Genomic DNA, 16772 nt, shown 5'->3' with positions numbered 1-16772 from the left:
CAGGATATCCCCTTTGTTGAAGCTGAGCTGTCCCGCCTCAGTGGCAATGTGATGGCAAAGAGCTTTCACCTCACTGCAGGCAGAGGGAGGGGAGGAAGGGTTAGCTCACCACAGGACACTCAACCTGCTGAAGCCCAGAGACCACCACAGGCACAGAGGAGCGAGGAAAACACCCGCTACCGCCTTCCCCAGCCAGGCTGCCAGCTGCCCCCCCACTCTCCCTCACCTGCAGATTGCAGAGTTGCAGTGGATGGATGGACAAGCTCCACCACTGCCCCAAACCATCCCCTAGTCCATGAGTACAAAGGGGGTCAGGCCAACTGCAAGAGGCAGAGCCATGCCAACCCCAACCCACCACGTCCCAGCACCTGTAGGATGGCCACGTGCTGCCACTCACCAGGGAGGATGGGGAGACAGCCCCCGGGCCGGCCGCGCTGTGGGGGGCACTTCAGGTGGCTCTGGCCGGGAAGGCTCTGGCTCAGGGGCTGCTTCTCGCCACATGCTTGCCCCGACCGTCTGGGCCACCAGCTGAAACACGGACTTGTCCAACATCAGCCAGCCGGAGGGCAACCTGCAAGGAGAGAAGCAGGCAGTGGCAGGAAGGGTATTTGGGGGCAAGGAGCAGCCGCTCTCATGGCAAAGTCATGCCTTAAAGGTCTGGCTCTGTGCTCTAAAGGTAAGAAGAAAGTGCCTCTAAAGGCACTGTGGTCCCCAGACTGTCTCGTGGTGGGAAGGGCTCAGCATCCTCCAGACACAGCCTAGACTGGGAAGGACATTTCCAGCGGCCATGGAAGCAAGAAGGGTGTAGATGGAGAGGAAATGCAGGGAGGTCTCACCTATGTGGGGCAACTTTATGCCTTCTCCTCACCCATTGTGTGCAACAGGGATGGCTCTATGTTCTGTTCTCACTTACTACACACTTTTGGGAGGCATGAGGTGGTGGGGATGGTGCAGCAGGACCCCTTCCCAGAGAGAGGAAGCTTAGGAGACAAGGCAGTGGTACAGCTCAGGCAGGAGAGGAAAGTCAGTGAGGTGGATTGAACAAGGGTAGGAGCCAAAGATGGGAACAGTGGTGTGGTAGGAATTAAGGCTGGCTGAGCGCTGAGCAGGGGTGACAGACCTCTCTGTTCACACAGTGCCTCTGGTATACCACCATGGCATAGCCCAGCGGTCAGCTGTTGGCCTGACTTCCACCTGCACTACTGCAATCCCAGATTAACCAGTCCTCTTCAGCCCCAAACCATCCCTGTCCCTACCTGTTAGGCTGCTTGGGCTCTTTTTGCACCTTCCTGGACCCAAACAAGTGTCCCCACTTGATGGGCTGGCTGCTCTCTGATGCACTGGTGCTGCTTCCCTCTTGGGGGGCTGCTGCCGCTGCTGCTCCCACTCTTTGCTGAGTCCCTGTCTCCTTCTCCTTGCTGCGCTTCAGCTCTGTAAGCACCGAGTCTGGGGGGCTGCCCATCCAGAAGGGCCAGCTCCATTCCTTCACCTCTTCACTGACCGGTACCTTCTGGGGCTTTTCCAAGGGCTCTTCCACAGCTTCAGGACTTGGCTTGCTGGCAGCCTTGGGTCTTTCCTCCAAGGTGCCCTCAGCGATGGGACAAGCCTCTGCACCCTCCACCACCCCTTCGCGTGGGGGTGGTGCCTTGTGGGTCTCCACTGACCTGGGCACAGTAGTTAAACCCTTCTTCTTTTTCTCATAGCGGATGAACTTCGAGCCTTCAGCTGAGCCCTCGATGTAAATCTGAGAGCTCTGCATCAGCTGGTACCACCAACCGGCCTGCTTGTCCTTCTTCCCCTCCCAGGTGCTCTCTCGCATCTTCCTCTGTTCTTCCTCCCTGTCACCATCTCCGCAGGATGCTCCCACCCCCTTGACCCTCTCACTTGCAGTTTGCTGGGGGCTGTGGTCTGGTGAGATGTCACCATCTCTGGAACCCATTTTGCACGCTTCAGGGGCAGTGCTGCAGCCGTCAGGATCCTCACTGCTGCCCCGCGTTCGCATCAGCTGCAGGGTGGAGTGTGCGGAAAGCAGCAGGTCCTGCTTCACACGCAGCAGCTCCTTTTGCTGCTGCTGCTCTTTGCCCATCTGCATCAGATGGTGCTCGAAAAGGAGGTCTAGGTTGAAGGGCAGCAGGGAGAGAGGTTGGAGCAGGAGCAGGAGCTCCTCAAAAAGAGGCTGGCATACGCTGTGAGACAGGCACAAGAAGCCCACTGGCTGGTAGTGTGCCAGGATTATATCTGTAGGGCAAGAGACATTGATTAGAGGAGAGGCCCTTGCCACCTTTACCAAGCCACCAAGAAGCTGCTGAAGCTATGGGGAAAGGAGCTGGACACTAGTTTTTGGTCACAGCTGTTGCTGCGGTGTGAGGCTCAGCACTGGGTCAGGGACGACCAGATGCTCTGTGGACTCTTGGTAAACTGGCCCAGATCCTGCTTCCTGTAGCCAGGATCTGCCTGGCAGACTATCCACCAGGATGACCTCTGCCACAAAATACCATGGGAGTAGTAAAGATCATTAAAGGGTTGACACACATTAAAATTCTCTTCCGCACCTCCTGGAGATGAACAAGGAGCTGCAGATCTGGCCAGTACCAGTCCCCTGCAGAGAAAGCTGTCAGGGACAGCTGACTACCGTGTTTCCAGGGACCTGGTTGGGCTGAACTGTGGATCCTAACAGAAAATGGACGACCATTTCTACCTGCAGGATTCATCCTTCACTTCATTTCACCACATCCACAGTGCCCCCTCAAGCCAACTTTGTTGTCAGGTCAGTCCCACAGAGAGAGCTGGGAACAGGACTTGTGGCCATTTGGCCCCAGTCAGATAACAAACTTACACCACAGGCAGGACTTGCACCTTATCTCCAACACCTTGTCCTAGTTTCAGCTGGGATAGACTTAATTTTCTGCTCAGTAGCTGGTACAGTGTGTTTTGGATTTAGTGTGAGAATAACATTGATAATACACTGATGCTAAGTTGTTGCTAAGTAGCACTTATCCTAAATTAAGGACTTTTCAGTTTCCCTGTGCTCTGCCAGCGAGGAGGTGCACAAGAAGCTGGGAGGGAGCACAGCCAGGAGAGCTGACCCCAACCAGCCAAAGGGATATTCCATACCATCGAGCGTCATGGCCAGTATAGAAACTGGGGGAGTTGGTGGGGAGGGGACGATCACTGCTCGTGGACGGGCTGGGCACCGGTCAGCGAGTGGTGAGCAATCGTATTGTGCATGACTTGTCTTTTCTTGGGTTTTATTATTTTGTTATATCCCTTTTCATTACTATTATTGTTATATTATTATTGAATTTTATTATTAGTAGTATTATTTTTTAGCTTACTTTAGTTATAAAACTGTTCTTATCTCAACGCACAAGTTTTACCTTTTTTTTGATTCTCCCCCCGTCCCACTGGGAGGGGGAAGGAGTGAGCGAGTGGCTGCATGGTGCTTGGTTGCTAGCTGGGATTAAACCATGACACCCCTGTGCCTAGCCTTCATCATCCTGATAGCCCTAGCTTTTGCTCACACTTCCACCTCTTAATGATGGCTTGAAACAGATGGTCGTCTTCTGCTCCAGAAAACCAGGATGCTTTCTTTTGCCACACTGCTCAGTACAAAGGCAAGTCTACTCTCCTGTCTGCTCCAGAGAGAGGTGCTGACTGCACACACAGACCTGGGAAACGTCTGCCGTCAGCCCCCAAACCTGACAGCAGATACTGGGCTGGACTTCTAGCAGTGCATGGGGCCCTGGGCTAGGCAAAGGCTGAGCCCGCAGCACTCTCAGGGGATCCAGCAGGTTGAGGGTGTCTGTCTGACTGCGCACTTGGCACTCAGTCATGCTGCTTTTAGGCATCAGGCAGCTTGGTGGTGCTGCTGGGTTATCTGCACGGTCTAGAAACACTTCTGGTTGAAAAAACAGATCCATCCAGTAAAAGCTGCATTCTGTTTGTCAGGAGGTTTTCCTTTCCATTTCTTTCCATTTTTCATGCTTGAAGGGTTTCAGCTAAGTCTGCACATCTCCAGCCATACAAAGCTCTCAGGCACTGGGCAGGGAACACAGAAATTTGGGGAGGGTTAGATCTGATGTCCTGCGGGTAGACTGAGGGATCTGCATTGGAGGCGATGGCCTTGGGTACTAGCTGCAGCTGGGAAGGACATGGTTGGCCAGGCTCAGGTGGAGGGAGCTGCATGGTGCTTGAACTGCCACCTGGGACTCTCCTGGTACACTGGGACTCTGCATAGCCCAGTCCTTCAGCTCCGAGCTGAGGGGAGCGGCCTAGGCTGAGAGACCAACAAGAGAAATGCATGTCCCTCCCGTGCTCTGCATGGTGCAGAATTTGGCCCCCACTGCAGCCCACAGCCCTCAGGCTCTTACCTTCATGGTTGTAGAGATGGTTGAACCAGAACTCCAAGGATCGGATACTGCAAGAAGGGAAAACAAGCAGGGAAAGGAAAAAAAAAAAGAGTGAAAATCGATTCACCCCTTTCATTCTTGCTGTTCTACAAAAAGAAGTGTGGCTGAAAAAGGGCATTTACACAGCATGAACCCATGAACCTCAGGATCTAGTGAAAGGATAGTGGCTCTCTCCCATCAGCATGTACTGACCACAACCACCCAGCCTGTCATCCAGTTTCCTTTACATGAGGCATTGTGCAACCGTAACCCTGAACAACCATGTTTCCAGCAAGTTTCCTCACCATTTAGCTCCTATGTCCTTGGCAGAGCTCAGCTTTGCTGAGAAGGCCTCACATGGAAGAAGCAAACCGTCTACAAATGTAAGACCATTGCTGCAAGTTTGGCCCAAAATGTGCTGGTAACCTGTACGAGCAGGGCAGAGCCGGACCACTCTGGGTGGGCAGAGCAGGGCAGAGGTTGCTCCTGCTTGTAGGGGTTCTCCAACATTTGGAGATCTTGAAGGCTCTGTTGGCAACGCCAGAGCTCTTGCTGACCACTGGAGAGGAGCAGGGAAATTCTATCCTAGCAGCACTCATCCCTTCAGTGGCAAAAAGACATCTTCTGTTTAACACTGAGAGTAGTGCACACACTCCTTATTCAACCTTGAACAGTCAGCCTTGAGTCCTGGACCAGGGAAACTTCTCCTTCAGAGCCTCATGCCCTAGGACTCACTGCAGCTCCAGGAAGCAGTGATTGAAGCAGGGATTTCCAAGAGTAATTTATGGATATGTTATGTCTAACCTTGTACAAATCCTGACAGACAGACTCTTCCCATCTAATGTTTTGGGGCTAAAACAAGCTGAAGATGTTCTTCAGTGGGCTACAGCCACTCCCTCTCAGTCCTGTCCCAGTAGGGTAGGTTTTGATCCTTCTGGAGTTCCCCGAGTCTCACAGCTTCTTCCTTCCCTCACCTACAGCTGGGGAGCAGCTTCCCAGGTTTCTTAAGCCTTTTCATTGGCAACTGTGCCTGCCTGTAGTCAAGGACCAGCATCTGCTGCCAGCCCTGGACAGTGACATGCAGCCAGCCCAGGGAGCCTGCTTACTTGAGGAGGCCAAAGATGAATGCGTTGAACCTCATGGTGTGGCTGGTGAGCTCCGTGTACTGGCTGATCTTGCTATAGAGGCTGTGCAGCAACTTGGTAGAGGGGCCTATGGAGAGAAGCAGAATGCTGAGATTAGTTGTGGTCAACAAAGCCAAAATGGCACCATGGGAAGGAGCATCAAGGCAAAGACAGATGTTGGCTGGGGGCCTGTGCCTCTATGCACATTCCTCTCCACGAAACACCAAGATGAGTTCACTCCATCCCAACAGTTAGACTCCACAAGGGAGATAGGTTGTGGTCTGTCCCAGACTGCCAGTCCAAAACTTTGGGAGAGTTTTAATACTGCAAGGACCTGCTTCCCACACTTCAGGGACAATCCCAGCCCTTGGCTCAAAATCAGCAGCTAAACAGAGTATTGTGGTGGGTGGTTATAATTTGGGATGTTGGCAATCACAGAGATAACCCCAGAGCTGGAGATTTGCCATAAACAGGCTAGGAGGCTTCCCCGCCCTGGATGTAAGCTCCTTATGATGCAGAAATCAGTGTGGCCCTGCCATCTGTAACCTCAGAAAGGAGTTATCCTGGATGGTAGCCACTGCCACAATCCAGGGTGCAGACTGGTATTAGCAGAGGGTGCAGGTGTTGTGGCCATGCTTGAGCCACGTGAGCCATGAGTGCAAATTTTCTTACAGACCAGGCTACAGCATGACTCTGCCTCCTGCAGTAGTTGTGCAGGGGAAATGACAATAAATATTTGGGCAGAATAGAGCAGTGGCTCTCCCATCTTGCAAGAGAAGGTCAAGGTGCACCCTGCTCCGTGCAGGGAGAGCAGTATTAGTCTGCATTCCCACCCTTACAGTGAACCTTCCCCACCACCTCCCAGACACAACACAGGAGTGCCACAGAGCAATGGGCATCGCTGCACACCCTCCATACCTAGCTGAGTGGATGCTTCCACCACGCTCCAAGGGATGTTCCTCCTCTGGCCAATGATCATGTCCAGGACGTAAGCCTTGAGCCCATCACTCAGAATGTCCCGGACAGCAGGGCACAGGTATTTCAGGATAAGATGTCCCACGTTGGGGCTCACGGAGCTGTTCCCAAGTTTGGCCTAAGGGACAACAGGCAACAGGGAGAGCATTGGTAACTGCTCTACAAGGTATGCATGCAAACAGCCAGCCCCACTTGCCTACTACAGACATCCAGCTGGCAATATCCAGGCTACGATGATGCTCAGCAGCTCCTTGAACTGGCAGGCTGTTCCCCTTCACCACTGCAGCCTCACACACCGGTTCTAGATTGCTCCCTGCAAGGTCTGCCCCAGGCTGGGACACACAACGGCTTGGGAAGAGAATGTCCCAGCTTGGGAAGAGGATATCCCAATTAGAAGGGATGCCTGGTTCTGCCCGCAGGTATAACAAAGCTGTCTTGCTGAAGGAAGGAAAGAGTAGGTGATTTTTCTCCTGCTGTAGATTTTCTTGTTGCTATTTTTGAAGCAGGAAGCAGCAAGGCACATAGGAACTATCAGTACTGAGGGGTTAAGGAACACTTAACTCAGTGACATGCCAAGCTGTAATTCCTAGGGATTACTATAAATAAACAGGGTGAGGGCAAAATGGATGGACAGAGCTCAGGCTGAGGTTAGGAAGCACGTAAGGGCCCAGCATCAGCAAAGCAGGGACATATCCTGCTGCATGCAGTCTTGGAGCTGCCAAGAGGTCTGTCCAAAGGGGTCAGCCCCAGGCCTTGCACATCATGTTGGTGGTCCCTGGCAGTTGTCTTCAGGGCACAGATTTTACCAGCTGAGATGGAATTATACTGGCCAGTTGGCACGGGTCCACAAAGGTCCTGAACTGAGACTGAACTTCTGGGTCAAGAATAATCCCATCAGATCCACTGAGCGTGGGAGCATCAGGGATGGGTGCTGCCTTTTGACAGGTGAATGCTCAGCCCTTGGCATGGCACACTGACGCGTAACCCAAGTCCAGGTCAAAACCACAGCGTTGTCTAGTAAGTAACATAATGGAGGAACGTTGCAATTATTCCCCAAACCAACACTGCAAGAATAGGAAATTCACAATGAAACCTTAAAAAGCTGTGGGAATCCCAACAGCTCCGGTTATGCTGCACCGCAATCTTTGCAGCATCAACAATTATAATTAGGGGAAAATTACCCTGGGCTCTGAGATAAGATTGAATGGACTTGGAATCTGTCCCATTCAGGCTTCTCCTTGGGGATGGCACCCCAGGGCACCTGTCATGCTCCAATACTGTCACATTGCTGCCTCAGAGTCCCCTGTCTGAAGCAGAGCATTCAGTATTGAGAGGAGGCACCACAAACGTGCTGGTGTCACAGGACTGCAAACATTGCCTGGTACAAACACAAGCGAATTTGCTCTGTGTTATTCCAGAAACGGGAGATGAGGGGTACACAGGCCAAAGACAGCCAGGCCCATGGGCAACCCAGGCATACTCTGAAGCTAGTGGGTTCATGGTAAGGCATAGGGGATGCCCACCTGCTCCAGACAGGCAATGACTGATGCACTTTTTTATCATTATGGAGCCCTGTGACACATCAAGGAACTGTGGACACTGCACTGTGTCCTGGCACCAGTGCCAGAACAGAATCATGGAACGTGTGGAGGACGGAGACACAACTGTACTGTAAGAGAAAAAAGAGCTGATGTATTGCATCGGACCAGAAGTCCAGCTGGCCTGGTATTCTTTCTTATAAAGAGCCATGAGTAAGTATGTAAGAAAGAGTAAAACCAGAGCAAACTTATATAATACTTGCCCTTAATAGTCTTACAGCCTACAACTACTTTCAACTCAGAGACTACTTAAGCTGGCCATTATTCCTATGTGTTTAGTAAACCTCAATGAATTCCCCTTCCTTGCATTTTTCTGATCTTCCCTTAAATCCACATACTCTTGTAGCACTCCCAGCATTATGCAGCAAGAATTATCACAGATTTACTATCTGCCACATGACATACCATCACCTTTGTTTGTTCTTGGTATTACTACCTTTGTTGGATACCCTGTAGTTTTTCACTGGAAGAGAATGAAGAGGTAATCTTTCTCCATCCTCTCCGTGTCACTCATGATACTGGAAGCAAGACATACCTTCACCCCTGGATCCCTGCTAGTTCCAAAGTGAGCCACGATCAGGTCAACAGCAATGTTGATAGCCTTCACCAGACCTAGAGGGAAAGAACAAGTCAGAGAGCTGCCTGAGGTGCTTCTAGGACAGACCCTGACCAAACACTTCATGAAGAACTCATGCAGGGGCATTTCAAGCCCATGTTAGTGCATGTGCCCTCTCTGCCAAAAATAAGTAGAGCCCCTCCTAACTCCTCACCAAATCTGTCCCTGCTGATTCCAACACTCACCTATCGACCTGACAGCAGGACAACCTTTAGAAGTGGCTGAGGCATAAGATACCCTGTCAATATTCCCAAGAGACATGGACCATCACCTCCACACACCATCCCTTGAGGGAGCAGAGATGGGGTGTGAGGCAATGAATCTTTTGCTACTTTGATCCAACAGGCTGACAGGGCAGAAGCCATGTATTTGGCTATGTAATGACTTTCAGTAACAAGCCAGTGGTGGGTAATCTGACATCGGCATCAGTATGAAGCAAGAACAGAAGTGGACTAGAGGGGAAAGTTGCCATCTGGTAATCACCAATGCATAGCTGGCAAAGGCATGGGAATCTTTCTGCACAATGCTTGCCTGTGAAATGATACTGAGCCAGCTGTCAACAACCAGTCCCCAAGCCTGAGCATGGGTTTCATCACAGCCATATCTTGTCCTGCTTTGGAATCCTTTCTCCCACCCTTTTATATAAACAATTTACCATGTAGGACCCATCAGACCTTTTACCTAAATTACAGAATCTCAGGCTAGCACATCTGCAACATCACACAGACACACAGGTCTACCTTTGTATACTGAGACAGGGGTAGCAACATGCCCTGCCTTAGGGTCATACTCCTGTGCCTGCCTGCTCTCTCTGCCCCTTCTTGTGGACTTCAGATCCCTTCTAATCATACTTCCTGAGACAAGCAGCTCAAGCATAGGCTGTGGCACATTATATGGTGTGAAGGATACAAGAACCTGTCATGGAAAGAGCCATCAGTCCAGGGGGACATGTAGTTATGATGCTACAGTAGAGAAGGGCAATGAAAGAAACCATTATGTCTACAGAGATGAGAGGAGATAGAGAGAAGCACTGTTTGCTTTATGCTGTGCTACACCACACTGTAGTGGACGAGAGATGCACAGACTCACCCTTCTTCTGCAGCAGGTCGATGGAGATGGACTCTGTGTTGCCATCTGGGGAGAGGCAGAACTCAGCGGGGGGTTTCTCTGCTAGTGAGAAGTAGTCAGGGAAGAAGTCAGTGTAGGTAAGCTGGAGTTGCCTCATAGATTGTCCTGCAGGGCCAAGACAGGGGGGGAGAAGGATCAGCCCCAAGCCCTTATACCAAAGCTTCTCCCACATTGTTTGCTTTTCCCAGAAGGAACCTGCACCAGTCCCACCTGCAGCTTTTCCCAGAAGCAACCAGCAGCAGACTTCACCCCAGCCTGTCCAAGGCTGGGAGAGCAAGGCTACAGGCTTGTTACTCTCCCAGCAATGGTCTGCAACGTAAGCCTGTACAGTTCGACCCCACAGACCACCCAACATCTAGCTCCAGCTTGACGAGGAGGCAGCAGAAGATGCTGTGGGAGGTTCACTCTCATGGGCTGGTGCTAAGGGAAACCTTGCTGCACCAGACTCTCAGGGCTGCTGCATGGACAGCCTCAGCAAGGGAGAGTCAAACATAGAGAATTCCTACTTGTCACACACAGGCATGCCCAGGCAACAAACTACAATGTCTTCCACCTGTACCCTGGGATGGCCTCTGTTTTCAGGGGGGTGACTTCTGCAGGAGCTCTTTTATGTGCTTGATTTCCATCTGGTTGATTCCCCAGCTCTGTGCTAAGCATCTTCTCGTGAAGAAGGGATGGAGAAACTGTTTGGGTTGGCAGAGTGAGGTGTAGAGCTTTGGGCACTTCCCTCCATGACTTGTAGCTGGCCTGAAGAACGTTATCCCTCCCACAGATCCCAGAGGACTCTCAAAGGTTCAGCCAAAAGCAGTCTGCCCCTCTCAGCCCTTCCTGCACAGGTTTTGGAGGAGAGGGAAGACCTTAAGGGCAAAGCATGGAGAAGACAGAGCCCCACATAGCCCTACAGTGTTGCCAGCTGCCCCATGAAAACTACAACCCAGCACGGAGCAAGCTGGCAGGGTTGGGGCAGATGGGCAGACACCGTAGGGCACAGATATGAGATCTCCAAGGGCCACAACTCCTGTGCGAGACATGAACTACAAGCTGGACACAGTCCACAAGCACTTGCTGAGGTCTGAGCAGGCTCTTGGGCCATTCACTTTCCCCATCAATCCAACCCAGAGCCGGATCTGACTGCTCTCAGCTTGTGGAGAAGAAGGGAGGCTCCACAGAGACTGTACCCACCCGTGAGGCAATTTTCACCTTCCTCTTGTACCCCTCAGCCCCCTGTGAGCAGAAGCATCATCCCTCCCGCTCAGAGTAGGCAGAGCAGTGATGAAACCAGGCTGAACCTGAGTCCCAAGGTCGCCTCCCAAGAACCCCCCGCAGAAAGGTGGTGCGCACCGTTCAGCTTGCAGTGGAAATGGCTGGTGTTGAGAGTGCCAGGGAGCTCAAAGATGGGGTTCCCCCGGTTCAGCCGAGGCTCTTGCTGCTTCCTGTCTAGGCTGCCTGCTAAGCTGGGCAGCCCCGAAACAGGTTCCAGACCCAGGGGGTTCCTCCGCCTGTACTCCCGCCACTTCAGCGCTTGGGGAGAGAGGTGGTTCGCTAGGATGCCGCAGGCAGTGAGCACCAGATGGGAGGATGTGAACAGTGGGGGGGACGGGGAGGGGAAATGGGAAGAGAGAAGGTGAGAAAGAGGAAGGACAGAGAAAGAAAGGCAGCACATTAGTTAGAAGTCCAGCAGCATTTCAAGACGTTAGCACACACACATGAAGACAGGCAGAGGCCTCAGCCTGGCAGAGCAGGGCAGGAGTCTGGGTGACCTTGTGGTTGCAGGCACAGAGGGAGCAGGTTTGGGGTGCAAGCACCTGGCATGGGGTGCTGTAAGTTCAGAAGCCCATGCTGCCCTCTCCAGAGACACAGGGTAGGAGTTGGGACTGGAAGGACATGCTCTTAGCGTAGGACTTTCTGTTGCAGGTAAAGTGATGGTAGGGGCTGTTGGGCATTGCAGCACTCAGATGCAATTTTGCTCCGGGCTGTGGCTGTAAGAGAGGGTGGTACTATAGGGAGCAGCCATAGGGAGCTGGAGATGTTCCAGACTAGCACATCCTGGCAGATGGGTACCTACCATTGAGGGGCCTTATTCCCATTGTACTCAAGGGACCAGAGCTGCTGGTCTCACTGCCACTTCTCCAGTGGGGATCTGTGTGGCCTCCAGCTCTGCTCACGGGCATACCACCAACTGAGAGGGGTGGGAGGGACCCACTGCGGAGTCGATACTCGGAGAGCTGTGGGCTGGGTTCCAGCGGTGCCTCCTTCTTGGGAACCGGTTTGGGGTTCTCCTTTTGCCTCAGGGCATCAGGTTTGGTGGCTTGGGAAGGCTGCATGTCACTGACAGCAGGAGTAGACCTCGTGGGAAGCAGGCTGGCAGAGATGGGGCAGGACCTGCTCCTGGGGGGCTGGCTCTCTCCAGCTCTCTCCGTGGTTGGAGAGGAAGAGGAGTCCACGCTTTGAAAGAAAGGCACGTTGCATCGCACAGGAGAGTAACTCCCCAGGGGGGATGGCCGGGTTGTCTCAGGGACAGGCTTCTTAATGCAGCCATCATTGCGGGAGGCAGCTCCATCCACTGAGCGTTGGGTCAGGAGTGTGCTGTGGGCTTGGCTCCCCGCCATCGCTGCCTGCTCCGCCAACGTGGCCGAGGCTGAGGACTGGGAATTGGAGGAGATCTGCTGGCTGGCAGGTCGGTTGCTGGACAAGCTGTAGAGTTGGGAGAGGCTGGAGGCAAAATGGCTGTGCAGGGCACGGGCCTTGGGTGGCTTGCTGAAATGGTGCTGGAAAACAAAGGGCTGGATGGGCAGAGTCGTGGGACGCTGGTCCTTGCTGTAGCGTACCACAGGCTTGCTGTCTGTGCCACCACCTTTGGGGAGAGAAAGGGGGACAAAGTGTGAGGTCGGGCAGAGGGACAATCATCGTCAGCCTGGCAGATCACAGACAAAAGGGAATGTGCTCTCAGCTGAGCGAAGAAGAGCATGAGCTGGAGGCCAGTGACACATGCAGAGTGGTTTAAGTCTGAACTGGTTACACACATCATGAGCCAGGAGGGTAAAGACATGTGGCCCCAAATGCAGAGTTTCCAGCTGTTGACAGCTGTCTGGAAAAGTAGAGTGCTGCACCAGGAGCTCGTCTCTCCTGGTAGGGTCACCAGCTTCACATCCCTTCCCCATTCCTTGCTCCCAGGACAGCAAAAAGTCAAGGCCCCAAGCACCTGCTCTCAACCTGCCTCCACTCAGGCGGTACCTACCACATCGACATGGCCCAACACATGGTGGTACAGCAAGATTTCTTATCCTGAAGGACTCTGCCCTTCCACATATGCTGAGAAGTCGCCCAGCCAAGCACAAGCATTACGCGCAATAGCACCGCAGCTCTGTATCCCACATCGCACTCCACGCTGTCGGAAAGGCTGCTTGCTTCCCCTTCTCCCTCTCTATTCTTTCTCCTGTAACTGTCCCTCCTCTGAACACACAGCTCCCCTCATCCCCCCTGCCTGTACCAGACCAAACCAAATCAGGACCACCAGAGAAACAGAAGAGCTTCCAACCATGGAAAGCACAGGTCTACTTCACCAAATGATGGACAGGGATGTCCTAAGCGAGTGTGCTGGGCTGATCTCCTATGTGTGCATGCCTCCAGGTTCTGGTGGGGCCACAATATCCCGAGGGACACAGCTGAAGCGTGACACACTGTGCACTCAGTGCACAACACACACAGCACGGGATGCACACACGAGGCTGACTAGGATCCCTGATCACCAGCCATGTCGCATCCCAGTGCAGTGTGGCACCTTCTCCCTTGCTTCTCCCATCTCATCCAGCCCACAGCAAATCCTGATACCTTCCCAAGCACAGCTCAGGTGTTACTTGCTGCCTGTGGGGTGTGCCAGGCCTTTCTCCCTATAGCTGGCTTTTAGCAGGGCTTGCTTTCCCTCTAGTCCCTTCTCAGACCCCATAGGCTTGCACGCTGCTCTCATCTGGAGCAAGACAGCTCTGCCTCCATCTCCAGCTGCAGGCAGGAGATTTTTGCACAGCACCAATGCCTGCCTTGCTGTCACAGCGCAGAGGAAGGGACTCCAGCAGCCGGTGAAGGAACTGCTGGGATGTATTTCCCTGAGAGCTCCTGTCTGCCCTCCTCCCTGGACAGCTCTTCTCCTTCCAACCACTCCCTCTGCAAACCAAGAGGGCTGCTCCCATGCTGCCTTCTCCTGGTGGAGACCTGCTGTCCCTGCCATCCCACACTGACCACACGTTCAAGACTCAATATATTAACAAACAGGACAATACCTAAAAAATTCTTGCTCCAAAGGTCAAAATCTCTCCCATACCTGCCATGGCAGTGAATGACATGTTCTTTCTGTCTCCTGTCAGAAGTCTTCAGGGCATTAAATGGAGACAGTCTGGTCCTTGGCATGTTAGGGACTAGCTACCACAGCAGTCTGCTCAGAGGCATGTTAGACAGCCTTTTACCTGTGAAGCAGGCAAAAGAACTATCTAGGGCAGAGATAGAGGTCTCCTGCCATGATGGAGAAATGGCCATACCTCTGATGGGGCTGTCGCACAGCTTCCTCACCAGGACAAATGATGGCAATATCAAGGTGGAAAGCAACTCCTGTATTACAGGCTTTCCTGCAGAGGGAACTGTGACAATCACCCTCCATAGGAACTTTTACTGCAATCCAATGCACTGTGGAGGATACGACCAGGACATTCCAGCAGAGACACGCAGCTCCTCTAATCTCTGCAGGACTCGTGCTGTAAGTCCCAGCAGAGATTGTGTGAGCTCCCTGACCCTGCATTGAGAGGACACTTCTGGCTATGCCTCTTCCCTCTCCACCTCTGCCCCATGTAGCTCCAAAGAAGAAAGGCTAAAATCTCCTTAACGATTCCCTTCCCTTCATCTGCTGGCAACATGACTCTGCTGAGCATCTTCACATCTCTCTCTTAGGAGCTAAAGGCAAGTGATTCTCAGGGACTAGGGGAGTACAACGCCCTGGAAGGGAGACAATACAAGCCGCACAGCCTCTAAGTGCTAATGCCATATCCTCTGTGACACGATATGAGAGGTTTGCACAAAACCTCAAGAGGCTTTAGAAATACATGGGCAAGACACTTGCACTGATCTGAGTCTGAAATAAGCACAGCAGGTTTTTGTCCCAGGGAGTGGTAGACCAGGAAACAAACTGCATAGGCACTGGTCTCCCATCACCATGCAGGTTCCTCTGCTGCTTCCCTCATGTCCCAAAGAGCAGCCTTTCTCTTTACTTTTCCATTCTGCCTAATTTGGCTCCTTACCGTCTGCTTGGGCTCTAATATCTCTTTGTCCGTGGTCACTGGCAGAGCCATCTGAGAAGCTGGCATCTGCCTCCGTCAGCAGGGAGAAAGAAGCTTGCTCACCTGCCCCATGCCCACTGGGCACCTTCTCACTGGAGCCTGAGTCTTTGGTGGAACACAAAGCCTGGCCGTCCCCAAAGGCGTGATTCAAACAGAAGCCCTCGCAGCTCCTGTTCAGGCCATGGACGAAGGGCATGGGTGGAAGACTTTGGCTGCGGCGAGCTCTTTCTTCAAGGAAGGTTGGACAATCCCGCTTTGTCTCAGGGATAGGAGAGAACTCCAAGGAGGAATCACCACTGGACCGGAGTGGTGGGGAGGTGCCATTCTTTTTCCGGCCTTTTGCCAGTTCAGCAAAAGATGTCACTCGCTTCGGGGGAGAACTCTGGGTGGGTATTGCTGGACTTTCACTCAGCTTGACTGGACAGCTCACCATGCGCTCCAAGGAACCCAGCCTGCTGCTGGGACTCCTGTCCAGGTTCTGATCATAGCTCCTGGAGCGCTGCCGGCTTGAGTTGAGGTTAGGTGGTGACACATTCACATAGACCTGACCTTCAATCATGTTCTGGGCAGACTCTCTCTTTGCCTCCTCTTCACTGCACTCCACATTGCTTTCTTCTTGTTTCAGGTCAGGCCTTCTGAACAGATAGTATTCAGTGGGCTGGGCTGGGCTACCTTTGGTATGGTCTTCCGAGCAGCTAGTTATGGAAGATCCTGCCGGGCTGGGGGATGACTGGGAAGACAAGTCACACGTGACTAACTTGTAATAATTCTGAGTAGCCACAACGAGCCGTGCTTGGCTCTGGAAGCAGGCAGTGAGGTCTGAGCTCTCCGAAGTGCAAGGCTCACAGTGGAGGTGGTAGGAGTTGCAGTTAGCATCAAGGACAGGTGAGGAGGAGTGTTGACACTCGCATACCTTCCCTGAACTCTCTGGGTGATGCGACTCGCAAGACATCTTGGATTCCGTGGGTGATGAATGCAAATCCAGGTAGAAAGCTCCTGTGTCTGAGTGGCTGCAGAAGGAAGAGTCACAGGACAGGTTGGCTGAATTCAGGTTAGATCGAGAATGGCCATTCATTTTGTTGTAGAGAGCACTGAAGTTCACCAGCACCCCATCAGAGCTGTTGCAGGAAGAGTCACTGATGTAGCCCATCTGTTGGTCAATCACTTCAGACTGACTTGATGAACTGTAGCAGCGACAGTGCTGGAGCTCTGAGCTGGAGCAGCTGCATGTCCGGCTGTGCAGAGCATCCTGATTCCTCAGTGATTCACCCGTGTTCTGGTTCCACTCCTGGTCACCACCATCGAAGGAGAAGCTGGAGGAGCTGCCACGATGGCAGCTGCATTCATCCAGCTCCATGCGTTCTGAGGTCTGGTGGCACCTGTTCGCATTGTTCCTCTTCTGGACGTCGTCACTGCTGATTTTGTCCTCTTGCCCATCTACCACACCGGACCGGCTGGCCATGTTCCAGGATTTCACAATGTGGTTGGAGTCGTGGAGGTGGAAAGGGGGCAAGGCCATCTCATGCAGATGAAAGGGAGGTTTGCCAGCCACAAGTGAGTTGTGAAGGTGGAAAGATTTTTGACCCAAGTCATCCCCAAAGATGCTGAGGTCTTCACCC

General features: G+C 52.7%; 1 protein-coding gene across 1 annotated transcript in view; it reads right to left on the bottom strand.

Moving 5' to 3' along the window:
- The window catches only part of RUSC2 (RUN and SH3 domain containing 2), a gene marked incomplete at its 3' end in the record, with an annotated part of 17102 nt that continues 330 nt past the window's right edge, over positions 1–16772 (bottom strand). The window contains 11 exon segments of the mRNA XM_009696483.1: positions 1–73; positions 398–571; positions 1257–2238; positions 4371–4417; positions 5495–5600; positions 6431–6605; positions 8621–8697; positions 9791–9934; positions 11171–11371; positions 11895–12683; positions 15115–16772. The exon segment at positions 15115–16772 is cut by the window's right edge and continues 29 nt beyond it. Of these exon segments, the coding sequence (XP_009694785.1) occupies positions 1–73; positions 398–571; positions 1257–2238; positions 4371–4417; positions 5495–5600; positions 6431–6605; positions 8621–8697; positions 9791–9934; positions 11171–11371; positions 11895–12683; positions 15115–16772 (4426 nt within the window).

The sequence above is a fragment of the Cariama cristata genome, unplaced genomic scaffold, assembly GCF_000690535.1.
Source record: "Cariama cristata isolate BGI_N322 unplaced genomic scaffold, ASM69053v1 scaffold13113, whole genome shotgun sequence".
In the NCBI taxonomy this organism is placed as follows: domain Eukaryota; kingdom Metazoa; phylum Chordata; class Aves; order Cariamiformes; family Cariamidae; genus Cariama; species Cariama cristata.
The sequence above is the reverse complement of the archived record's forward strand: the minus strand, read 5'-3'. Positions and strand labels throughout refer to the sequence as shown.